This window comes from Helianthus annuus, chromosome 7 (assembly GCF_002127325.2).
Source record: "Helianthus annuus cultivar XRQ/B chromosome 7, HanXRQr2.0-SUNRISE, whole genome shotgun sequence".
Taxonomy (NCBI): Eukaryota; Viridiplantae; Streptophyta; class Magnoliopsida; order Asterales; family Asteraceae; genus Helianthus; species Helianthus annuus.
Window position 1 is genome coordinate 18,878,765 of NC_035439.2, and position 12,751 is coordinate 18,891,515.

The 12,751-nt window shown below is 32.6% G+C and overlaps 1 protein-coding gene across 1 annotated transcript; it reads left to right on the forward strand.

Annotated features, from left to right (window-relative positions):
- Window positions 1-921: 921 nt before the first annotated feature.
- On the forward strand, window positions 922-2,469 carry LOC110867849 (F-box protein At1g47340-like). Its single transcript, XM_022116906.2, has one exon. The coding sequence runs from the start codon at window positions 1,125-1,127 to the stop codon at window positions 2,292-2,294; it is 1,170 nt and encodes a 389-aa protein (XP_021972598.1). The 5' UTR covers window positions 922-1,124; the 3' UTR covers window positions 2,295-2,469.
- Window positions 2,470-12,751: the final 10,282 nt, after the last annotated feature.

Genomic DNA, 12,751 nt, shown 5'->3' on the forward strand with positions numbered 1-12,751 from the left:
TGTTTAGCCCCTGTGTCTTTTGAAAAAAAAAAAAAAAAAACTCTTTTTGTTGGTTACCTTTTTTTATATACGTGTTTAAACTATATGGAGGGAAATAGTGCCAGACAGCTGCCTAACACTTCCACATTGGTCTAGCCAAATTACGATTTTGACTCATTCAAATTTATAGTTTTGCCATTGGTTTTGTTTTGTTTTTTTTTTCTCCTAGCCAAACTACGATTTTGCCACCAATGTAGAATTGCAGTCATGCCATCTTTTTTTATGAGAAAACTATAATAGTGTTTTGTTTGACTAGGTGTAATTTTTATTTATGCCAGGTGACTCTCTCGCACACACTCATTTTTTCGAATAATTACAATTTTGTCCACAGTTTAAAATTATAGTATGGGCATGTTTGGGTAAGCTTATTGAAACAACTTATTGACTTATTGGCTTATTGGAAAAGTCAGGATTTTGTGACTTATTGGCTTTTCCCCCTCACATACACCCTCTTTGCCAAACATCATTTTAGAGCTTATAACTTTTCAAAAAGCCAATAAGTCAATAAGTTGTTTCAAAAAGCTTACCCAAACATGCCCTATTTCCATCGTTTTAGTTTTTTAGCAAAAATATGGTAGTGTTTTGTTTTAATTTATTGACTCAATGTAAATTTTTTTAAAATCGGGTTATGAGTAGTATGTATAAAAGTAAACGAAACATAGATGTACATATTATGAGAGAGAATGTTCGGCTTAGTGCCCCGCAACACGGGCGGGGCAAAAACTAGTTATATATATCAAAAAGTTGACAAATACATTAAACACAATTGTGCATTTCGATTTTTTTTTAAAGTTAATGTAGTAAGTTATTAGTTAAAATAAAATTAAATGCTATATGAAGTATTACTAAAGAAAACTTAGCTGCACTATTATCCTATTGATGCATAAATTCTCATCCCGAATGTAGTTATTGTAGCCGTCGTAATTGACGCCAAAACATGGGCCTTCATCGTTAGTTAAAGTGTCATTATCAACACCACCACCACCACCAGGCACCAGCATGTGACCGGAGTTGATTTTTCAGAAATCCTCAGTTTACTTTTATATCATCAAAAACCCCTCCCTATCTTCCCATTTCTCCTGTAAATGGAAACCGTAGAAGAAAAACAACAACAACAATCCACAACCACAGATGATCCATTGGTTAAGATTTCAATCCCATCTGAAGTAATCGAAGACATCCTCACCAGCCTCCCCGTCAAATCCATACTCCGTTTCAAATCAGTCTCCAAACCATGGCTCTCCCTCATCTCCACTCCATCATTCACCAAACTTCACTTCACTCGCTCCACCCGCACCGCCTTATTCATTTCCGCTTACGATCATTCTACTCGCCAACAACACCTTCTCTCCGCCCCCCGTGACGGTGGTCCTGTGTCTCATCTCCTCACAATCGACGACGCTTCTGTTCATGATATCACAGAAGCCCAACACTTGAACGGCTTAGTTTTGTTTAGTTCAGTCAAATTGTTTTCCGCATACAATCACGATAAAGCTTTCCTTCTTAACCCTAGCACGCATAAGTTTTTCAAGCTCCCTGATCCTTGCATCGATAGAAAGGGCCGTGTCTCTTACTTATTCGGGTTTGATGAGTCTAGAAACGAACATAAGGTTTTGATGATCAGGCAACTTCGTAATCCTACTACATACGAGATTAGGATTTTCTCTATGTCGACTTATTCCTGGAGAAAGATCGATGCCGAGCCTCCTGTTGGTTTTACCTGGGATCGTTTGGGCGTCTACATTAACATCAGTGTTTGTGTTAATAGTGTAATACACCTAATGTGTCGAGGCGATTTATCGTTTCCCATTTTGGCGTTTGACTTGAGAACAGAGATGTTTTCTGTAATCAACACTCCTCAAGTTTCTACGCCTGATGAGGATCCTTGCATCATAAAAATCAATGGTTGTATAGGCGTTGTTTTTTTCGATTATAATCGTGTGATGGAAAACAATGAGATGCATATTTGGATATTACAAGATTATGAAAACCATGTTTGGGTCAAAGAAAGTATTGCGTTCACTGAGCCTTGGGCCGAGTTAGGTTACCCTTTCCCAAGAGATTCTGTTAATATGGACGAGATTATCTTTTGTTCAAGCAAAATGTCCGGGAACGTGACAAGCTTACTTGTCTATAACAAGATTAGTAGAAGTTTTAAATCATTACAATTCACTTCGGGTCATCAGTTTCCGTTCTCAAGAGCATTGCGCTTCAGTCTGGCCAAGTGTTATGTTGAGAGCATGATGACTTTATAGAGGAACAGACTAGACTTATTCCACTGGCAAATGTTGGGTTTCGCCTGTCAATGTGTTTGATGTATGTTTTTATGGATGTTTATGTTGCTAAAAGCGTTTTACCTATCAACTCCTTTGGATCTTGTGATACTTAACAAGTTAGCCTAAATCATATCGTAAACCAACCTGTTATTGATTGTGTTATGTTCTGAAAGGATTGTTTGTAAACTTTTCTAAAAAAACAGAACTATGCGGTTTATAAGCTCAATTATAATACCAACCAAACAACATCATCCGATATGTAAATGTATATCAGTATATGGACCTATATGAATTTGTTTGATGTAACCAAAATGAAACAAAAACTGGTCATTTTCATGAACCTTTGCCTCCTTTTCTATGCCTAGCCAATACCACTGTTGACTATATGCCTCCTTTAGTTATTGGTAGATTCATTTAAGACATGTATTAAGACTTAATGGGCTATTAAGAGTTACAAGGCTCAATAGAGCCCATTTAAGACATGTATTATTTATTATTGCCCATTATGATCTCCTATGAATAACTACAACCAAATATAACAAAAACAGGTAATGCCGTCGTCGCTATTGCCTGGCGTCGGGGCTAGTGGTGTCGCCGGTATTACTCGCTTTTCTTGTAGTGAGTGGTGCTCATGACGATGTCGAATCGGTTCAACAGCTATTCGATTTAGCAAAGGATTTGAAAGGGTCCCAAAATTGGAATAAGACTATTGGAGCGGTGCTTTTAACCACAGTGTAGGAGATATGGAAGGCGATGACTTTCAATAATCACCGCACTTATTTCAACTGAACGGCAGAACTCATCAAGGAAAACTCTTTTCTTTGGATTAGAAATAGAACAAAATTGTGTACCCTTAATTGGGGTAGATGGTGTGATTTTAACATTCACGATGTAATTTTGTAACTATCGAGTCCCAATCGCTTGTTGAGCCGTCTTTTTCTATATTCTTAACCGTAGCACACATAAGATTTTAGCCAAGTATAACAATCCTTGCAACAATGGTTGTATAGGAGTTGTTTGTCATGCTAATGCGTTGGAAAAATAATAGTAAAATCTTAGAATTTCATTGACTTTGAATAATATGGCTACAAATAACAGTAAAATGTAAAAAGATCTTGCACAGTAAAATGTAAAAAGATCTTGCACACAGTTGATTCAGACATACATGGTCTTGCAATTTGATTTTTTTTTTTTTTTTTTTTTGTTAGCATTGTTGCACTATCTTTGTTTCCAAAATTGAAACTTAATTTCTAAGCCAGGTGTAACACATGTTCATGATTGGTGGATCACTCCATGTTATGTTATTCTTGATTTTTTTTTTTTTGCACTGTCGGATTGAATATTGATCTTGATTATATATGTATGTTATAGATCTTCATTTTCCGGGATAGGAAAATTTAATTTAAAATAAATAAAAGTACATAAACAACACTTTCAACATATTTAGTATCCTCTTTCCCTTCCCCACAAGAAATTTTGATTTTGATTTCATAAGACCCTGTGTAATGGGGCGTTTTTTTTAAAAAAAATTCAAAAAAAACGCTTGAAAACGCCCATGTACCATTACATGGGGCGTTTTTTTAAGCAAAAAATCAAAAAATGCCCCTTTAGCGTTTTATAAACCACGCCCAACACCCTTTGCCTTTGTCCAATCAGATTTCATCCCCCTTGTCCTATCCAATAAGATTTTTTCTTTTTTTTTTCTTTTTTTTATTTAATGCCCCAATAATGCCCAATAATGCCCCATCCCCACTACACCCATTTTTCTAAAACGCCCAATAATGCCCCTTTGCTGACTGGACCGCCACGTGGCGTAAAATGCCCACACTTGGGGGCATTATTTTCCCCTTCCACTACACATGGTCTAAGTATCTTAACTTTTCCTCAACATATTTTTTAAGAGTAAATTACAAGTTTTGTCCTTTATGTTTGTCCCAAATTTATTGTCCTTTACCTTTAAAATTTATGACTTTTGTACTTAATGTTTGAAAATGTTGCACGTTTGTATGGCAAACCCAATTATAATTTTCAGTTAAATTATGTCAAGTGCACTGCACATGAGGGTAGAACGGTCATTTCACCTCCCACTTGTCTTTCCCCGCTCTTTAATACCTGACTAGGTGTACACCCATGTGAACACACGGGTTTGTTCTAATAACAATCGGAATCAAATGCTAAAAAAATATTATAACATATTATTTAAATTTTTGTGTTTAGTTACATATCTTTATAAAACAATGTTAAAGATAGTTTGTTTTAGTCTACATGTTTGATAAGCATGACCTAATTTTATGTTGTGTGATAACTTCTTATATATGACATTAATTTATTTTGACACATTGTTAGTGTAAAATTCAGTAAAGGTCCATTGTTATTGTATAATTCGATAATACTAAAAACAGATTATAATATATGATTTAAATTCTTTGCATTTAGTTACATATCTTTATAAAACAATGTTAATGAAATTATGTGTTAGTGTACATGGTTGATATACAAATAAGCTAAGTACTTGGTAATATGTTGTCTAAAATGAAAACATGAACTAATATGTTGTTTAAAATGAATACATATCTTTATAAAATGTCTTTTTTATACCCTCAAATCTTAATGATAAACATATATGATTAGAACATTCACACTTCTCAATAAAATCATTTTCATCTTCTCTCAAGTCCCAAAACACAGAACTTCATCTTCATCTTCAACCATCTTCATCGGATCATCTTCATCTTCATCGAAATCATCTTCATCGGAATCATCTTCCTCTTCTGTAATCTCCACCGATCATCAGCTTCATCTTCATCTTCATCATCTTCATCTTCTATAACAATCGAAGGTAATATCACATACCTAAAACATGATTGACACTATGTTTTTGATATGCTAGAATGTAACAGGTTTTGTGTGAAAATATTGTTTGATTCTTATGGGTTTTTATCTCGGGTATCAAAACAGAGGTTTGGGTTTTGTTTATTATGAAGGTTTGTTTCAGGTTTTATATGAAAATATTGTTTGATTCTTGTGGGTTTTTGTCTCGGGTATCAAAACAGAGGTTTTGTTTTATTCTTGTGGGTTTTTGTCTCGGGTAGCAAAACAGAGGGTTTGAATGTGTTTTCGGTTCCTCATATGAGATCAACTGTGTTTTGGTTTTGATTCTTGTGGGTTTTTGTCTCGGGTATCAACTGAGTATATTGTTCAAAATGTATCATTGATTTCTATAGTTTCAGATCTCATGTGATCATTTGGCTGATTCTTGTGTGTTTTTCTCTAAAAACAATTAGAGCACAGATCTAGGTTGCTTATTGAAACTATGATACTTGTGGGTTTTAATTTCTGAATCAAATGCGAAGAAACAAATGATGGAAATTGATAAAGCGCATCAGTGTGTAGTTATTTGAACACATCAATATTGATACTTGAAATGTGAAAATTGATTTTTGGTTATTTGAGAATTGTTTAAAAAGATGAACTAAATCAGAATTAAATTTTATACAAATGAACTGATCGGATCAGTTTCGGATTGATGTGTTCGTCATATTGATTTTTGGTTTGATTCGATGATATGTGTTCCTCATATTGGTCATTTGAATGTGTTTATATTGGTCATTTGAGAATTGTTTAATAAGATGAACTAAATCAGAATTAAATTTTATACAAATGAACTGATTGGATCAGTTTCGGATTGATGTGTTCCTCATATTGATTTTTGGTTTGATTCGATGATATGGGTTCCTCATATTGGTCATTTGAATGCGTTTATATTGGTCATTTGAATGTGTTTTATTGTACAGAATGGCTGCGGATGTAAAGATATGCAAAAAACCAAGCACGAAGGCGAGAACACTTGACAACCTCCTAGAAGATGGTGCGGTGCACATAAGGAAGTAATTGATCAGAACGATCAATTGTATATGAATGAATATAACCCCAGTGGCAGATATGTAATTAGCGAGCTCTGGAATTTCAAGGAAAATCGAAGAGCTACACTGGGGTTATATTCATTCATATATGAATGAATATAACCCAAGTGGTAGATATGTAATTACCTACACTGGGATTATATTCATTCATATCTGCTACATTCCGAAGTGCACCCATCAGCAAGGATCCACAATTGCTTGTGGTGATACGACATTTTGTCTCTGTATTGTATGTTACGGTCTTTTGTTATCGAGTCTGTAAGTCCTGTCAAGTTGTCACGACCCCCGACCCACCCTGGACGGAATCGGGTGCCGTGAGCAGTCCAGTGGTACCGGTGATTATTTTTGAAAAACATTGCAGCGGAAATTTCATCAGGACCGTGAGTTAGGAAAAATATCAGAGTTTAAAAACACCGGATTTTAAATAGATGGAATAAATTCCATGTTTTACAAAGGTAGCTTTTAATACGGGATAAACCCAAAAACAATATTTCTTAAGTTGATTTAATTAAAATAAAGAAGCCACTTCTTGAAGTCCTTCAGTGCCGGATCCAATTCTTACTCCAATCTACTGTAATGACCTGAAACGCGTTTTAAAAAGGTTTTGTCAGCGGGAAATACTGAGTGAGTTCATTCAGGTTTTATGCAAAAACAGATTTGTTATAATTCACAGTATTAAGAGCGATTACAATGTTTCTGATATCAAACCAACTACCCACAGTATTTGTCACTCGACCATCCATTGGCTAGCCCATTTGTCCAATGGTGTCTGTGACTGTGGTCAGATCACCCCTTGGCCACCCGTTTGTCCAAGTGTGACGGGAAACAAGTAATGTATACAAAACCCCACATACCGGCTGTAATTTGGTGATTACAAAGACTTAATCCCTGTAATTATAACTTTGAAAATAACTTTGGAGTTTTGTAAAACAGTTGATAAAAAGAGAATGACTCACATTATAAGCATGCAGTATTGAATTAACAAGCTTCATGATTCAGCTTCTTCTGAGAATTAGCATCTACTTTGATTGTAAGTGCGTGGGGGTAAAGATTAGTCTACTGGTAAGACTAATACCTAATTTAAGAAATGATGCACACGAAACTAGGTAAATAACTAATACAACATTTACGACAATTCACGAGATTAAACCCTCACAACGATTAATAAAGTGCAATACTTAACAATTCAGCGGATTCACAACGAATGACAGAGTATCGTCTGAATTTAGACAGCACTCAAACATTCAAGTCGAAATCACGATGAATAACAAAGTATAAACTCAATTTGAGCAGCACTCAAACAATCGTTGGATAGTTATAATCGATAGGACGTTGAATCGTAATAGCGATCGAGTTAATACCCTGTATCGTAGCAGAATTCGTGATTGTGGGTGTTTTATAGTAGAACGGTTATAACTCGGAGTGTAAGACGGAATTTTCCGTCGTTCCAACTCCAGAAATCAAGTCCCACAGCCTACTATTTATAGCTGGAAAATCGTCCCTCTCGCGTGTCGCGACAAGAACATGTGCACCCGTCGCGTGGCGCGACGGGTCTATTTTCTAGCCTAGGGTGGACACGTTTAGGGGTAGGCTTGCTGAGTTGACAGAATAATAAAATTCAATTTTGACAACGAGATTTTAAGATAATATCGAATAGGAATTGTCCCCCTCTGAGTTTTAGGGGCCCAAATCCTGATTCTGATTGCTATGAAAATTTTAGGAGTTGTGCAGGATTACTTGGGTGTCTCAACTAGGGTTTCCTATTGGGTAAATAAAATAATAGGTATGACTTTTGATGAGATTCGTTTACAAAACAAATAATAAATAATAGGTTTGGGTAAATCACAAAAAGAGAATAAAATAGTGAGAAAAGAGAGTGGACCTACTGTGTAACTTTAGGGTTCAACTAGAAAGACTCCTGGTATAAATTTTGGGTATAACTTTTGGGCTATTAAAATATAATGTACTCGTGTTAAGTATAGTACCCCTAATTCAACCTTGTCCCGAAGTCCCGAGACCGAATCCCAACAACTTAGTCGGGCAGAGCCCTGACATATGTTATGAGACTTAGATCAATCGGAAAGGGTAGCGGTGATCGGGAGTTAAAACACTTAAAACGAAGCAGGGCTTTATTATTATTATAAATAAAATATATAAGAAAAACAATATAGAATTGTTTTGAGATAGAGAGTAGGCGAAAGAGTGTCAGGCATTTTTGGTTGTATGTAAGTATGGGGTATATATAGTTGAACTAGTAACTTAGAGGCTACGTTTTATTTTGTTTAATTCCTTCTTTGAAGGACACGTATGTTCAATCATAATTCTCTTGTGTACACCTAGTCAACATTCTCATGCTTTGTGTTTTATGACTGGTATGACTAGTCATGTATGTTTATCCATAAACATATATAAGAAATAAATAATTACTAAGTTAACAATACATGTTAAAATAAATGTATTAAATAATTATATATTACATCCTAAAAGCTAAGGATAAGTATTTGTAAATTAATAATTATTTTTAACGTATTAAATTCTATCAAAAAATAAAACAAATAAGCTATTATAATTAAATAAATAAAAATTTTGTTAAGTTATTATTATAATTAATTCAGCTGCTTTACTTATTTAGCGTGTATAATCTTTAAAATATGATATTTACACAATAACGAATATGTCTTTAGAACGAGTATATTTTTGTCCACAATTAGGTCTAAGTTTCATTAAAAATAGAGTAGGTTCAAAATACCATGTATTTTATAATTTAATTATTATATGGTTCCTAGGCCCGTCTAGAAAACTTCATATTTTTAACATTTGACTTATCCGAAATCTACCCGTCTAATAAGTTTATATACTTTTATTTTATTTACAAAGGTCACCCATATACAGGCCAGTTAGTTATAATATTTCAATCAACTATATATAGAAAATAGTGTTTAAAATTATTTGGGTTGAATATTTATATTTAAAAATAAACTAGTTACTAGTTGCTAGTGGTTAATAATTTTAACCAAAATTTATATGATAAAAATTGGTATGTTACATCCTCCCCACCTTGTTTTAAATCTCGTCCTCGAGATTTGGGTTACGATATTTCTTTTAGACTTATGTCATATTTTAGTCAATAAAAACATTATTTAATATTAATGTCACAGAATTTAAAGTATCAAAGTTTGTGAATACGAGTTGTACCATAAGTAGGATTCAATGGTTCAACTGAATTAGTTCAAGAAACTGATGACAAAGGAATGAGATGGAATGATATAATTTCCAAAATGACTAGGGTTAAGCAAAAAGAAATATGATCAATAGATTTTTAAAATGAATGTGAAGGACTTTTAGAATTAATAAAATTCTTTGTCAAAAGAAAGCTTATTTTGATTGGAAACTAAGGAAGACTTAGAAATTGACAGTTTCAAAATGAAATAAAAGCATGAAAATGATTTGTCAAATAATAAATTATGATATGAGAAAATCAAAGTGTTTGAGATGAGTGAATTGCAAAGATACGCCAAGAGACAGTAGAGTTAGTGTATCATTGTTTGGAGTTGCAAGTTGTTTTGGCATGACTAACCATTATAGTATATTTGGAAAGCAAATGTAATATATATTATTTGTGTTCTTATCTGAACCGTATCTTACATATCAAATATAAATATTATGTAATATATATTATTTGTTTTACATTTTTACTATATGTAAATGGTTACCACTTTCAAATAAATATTATTTTAGTATTTTATTATACTATGTAAAATAACTTATATTTATTATGTAATATAGATTACAAAATACCAAGGTGAAGTTATTACATTTACAAAATATTTTAGTATTATGATTTTGTAAAAGAACCACTATTATTTATAATGTTAAATGAAAGTTGTAAATAAAAGGGGTAAAATATTTATTGTATAAAAGTATTTGTAAAATATTTTGTAAATATATAACACTTAATGGGTTGATTTAATGTGATTATTTATTTCATTTTGAAATCATATAACGTTGTGAATGTATTTACAAATGTTGTAAATAAGTGAAAACGGGGACTATATTACCATGTTCCCTTAACCCAACATAGTTGATGACTACCATATTATTCTTATATAGTTATTTTCTTGCCAGAGCGTTATTATACATAGTTACCACAAAACATGTGATAGACTATTATTTATATAGTTTTAATTGTCCCTCTAATTCTTATATTATTCTATAAAAATATGTCTTCTCTTTTCAGTACAAAGTAAAATATTTTTATATATAATTAAAATAAGTATGATGACTTAATTATCTAGTCATTATCATGGCGGGTATTAGTTAGTGTTGCCTTGTTTAAGCATAGGTGGCCAGTCCATGCCTAACTAAGGCTAGGCTATCCAATACCTGTTCCTGACAATTACCTGAATACTTAAAAATGATACTACTGTTATTCATATATTATTACTAATATTAATTACCAATAAAATTTTAGACGATAGTATTGCTGAAATATAATTTTTTTTTAATGATTGAACAAAATTTTTAGGTATAGTAATACTATATTATAATTTATGTAAGTTTCCATACATAATCAATTAAATTTGTATTTAAATTTTAAGTAAATATTATAGGATTTTCAACTGATGATGAAGGATCAAATGAATAGCATGAAATTTTCGATCAACAATAAAAGACACTTTTAGATGTACACGGAATGGGATATGAATTTGTGTACTTTTATCTTAACATATATTAGGATTGTTTTAAGATAATGAGTTAACAAAATTTAATAAATCTGTACATAGATATGAAAAGAAATTAGCTCAAGTTTCGAACTAAAGAAAATACTTGTCTCATGATGTTGAAAAATGATTGAATGAGTTTATCATGCTTGGAACTGAAGGAAAAATAAAGCTGAATGTTTGTTTTAAACAATCTAGTAGGATTTGAAAAATGAAATAATTGAATAGTGTTTTTCAGTTCAAGATGATAAAGCAATAAAGATTGCGAAACGCTTGATGGATGATGTAAGAATCATTTAAGAGATACACTGGAATATAACAAGAATTTGTGTGTTATTATCTTAGCACACGATTTGTGTTAAGATTGCTTGAATATGAATAACTAATGAAGCGAATTCGGTATGAATAATTAAATCTGTATAAAGCGAGATTAGCAAAATCTTCAGGTTTGAAAATGTTACCCTAAGGGGATCGTGTTCCAAGAAATAATTCAGTGAAGTCGAAGGCCAAGCAAAATAATTGAATTGCTTGTTCGGACTATTTTGAAATAGGACAGCTTCAATCCATCATATGTGATTTTGAAATGAATATGTGATGCAAGCAAGTTCAAAATAATTGAACTGGGTTTATACAAAATGATTTTTAAATAAGTAAGTTTGGACATGGTCACAACAAAAACCATGTATATTTTTCAAAAGAAAAGCGAGTTTTCAGGAATTTCATTGATTCATTTTCAAAGAATGATCGTTTTTGCAAGAATGCGGTTTACAATGCAAAGATCAAGTATAGTGAAATGATATTTGAACTTTTGCTAGAACAACTAATTTGGAATGATGCCCTTTTTATGGTCTTTATAACTTAAATGAACCACATGCGCAATGAACAATGCATGTGTAACGTGTAGATTTACCAAGAAATGAAATGGATCAATATTTGTTGCTATGCAGGAAATTTTCATGGTATAATGATTCTTTTTAGAAGAAGTAGAAATACGAAAGTCAACTTATTATATGCAGAAGTCAGAATTTCAACGAAAGGAAATATAAAAAACTTTATCTGGAATCTTGTGGGATAACTGTTGTTAAGTGACATTACCAAGAATGTCGAATGAAATGAAATGAAATAGGGGATTTGCAAAGGTATATGACTTCTTTTGTAGTGCTAATAATTATGACTCTGATTAGACTGTGCATCGATAATTGTGAAATCTTGTTACAACGTACCTTAGCAATATTCAGATCGTTTGTAGGATCGTGTGGCAAAGTACTTCTTATTGATTAGTAGTTCTTCTACTGATGGAATTAGTATTGGTGTTATTGTGCCCAATTTATATTTTCCGAAGGTCTTGCCTTGGAAAGTCGTGTGTGCTAAACTTCAACGTCTGTGGACATATAATTTAAGTTTCATGTGTTTTCTTGTGCACCAACAAAATTTTACATGCTTCTTATTTGCGTTCATAATTATGGCGTTAATAATTTATGGTAACGCATTGGTAATTCTTATATTTTTGATGGTGTCCCAACCTAATGGGTTTTCCATTTATTATTATTGTCGCTCGAGTTACGAGGTAGATGATAAAACGAAATAATGTTTGATATTGGAAAAGAGATTCCTGATAAAAATCTAGACACATATGCTTGTGTTTTATTCTAAATTGTCAATCCTTATAGTTGATTTCCTTATAGATATACATATCTATATAATCACATATTTCACATGCGGTAATATACATATCCTTTATAAAGTCAATGTATTTATCAGATTCATATTTCCAAGGACCAGTCAGAAATCT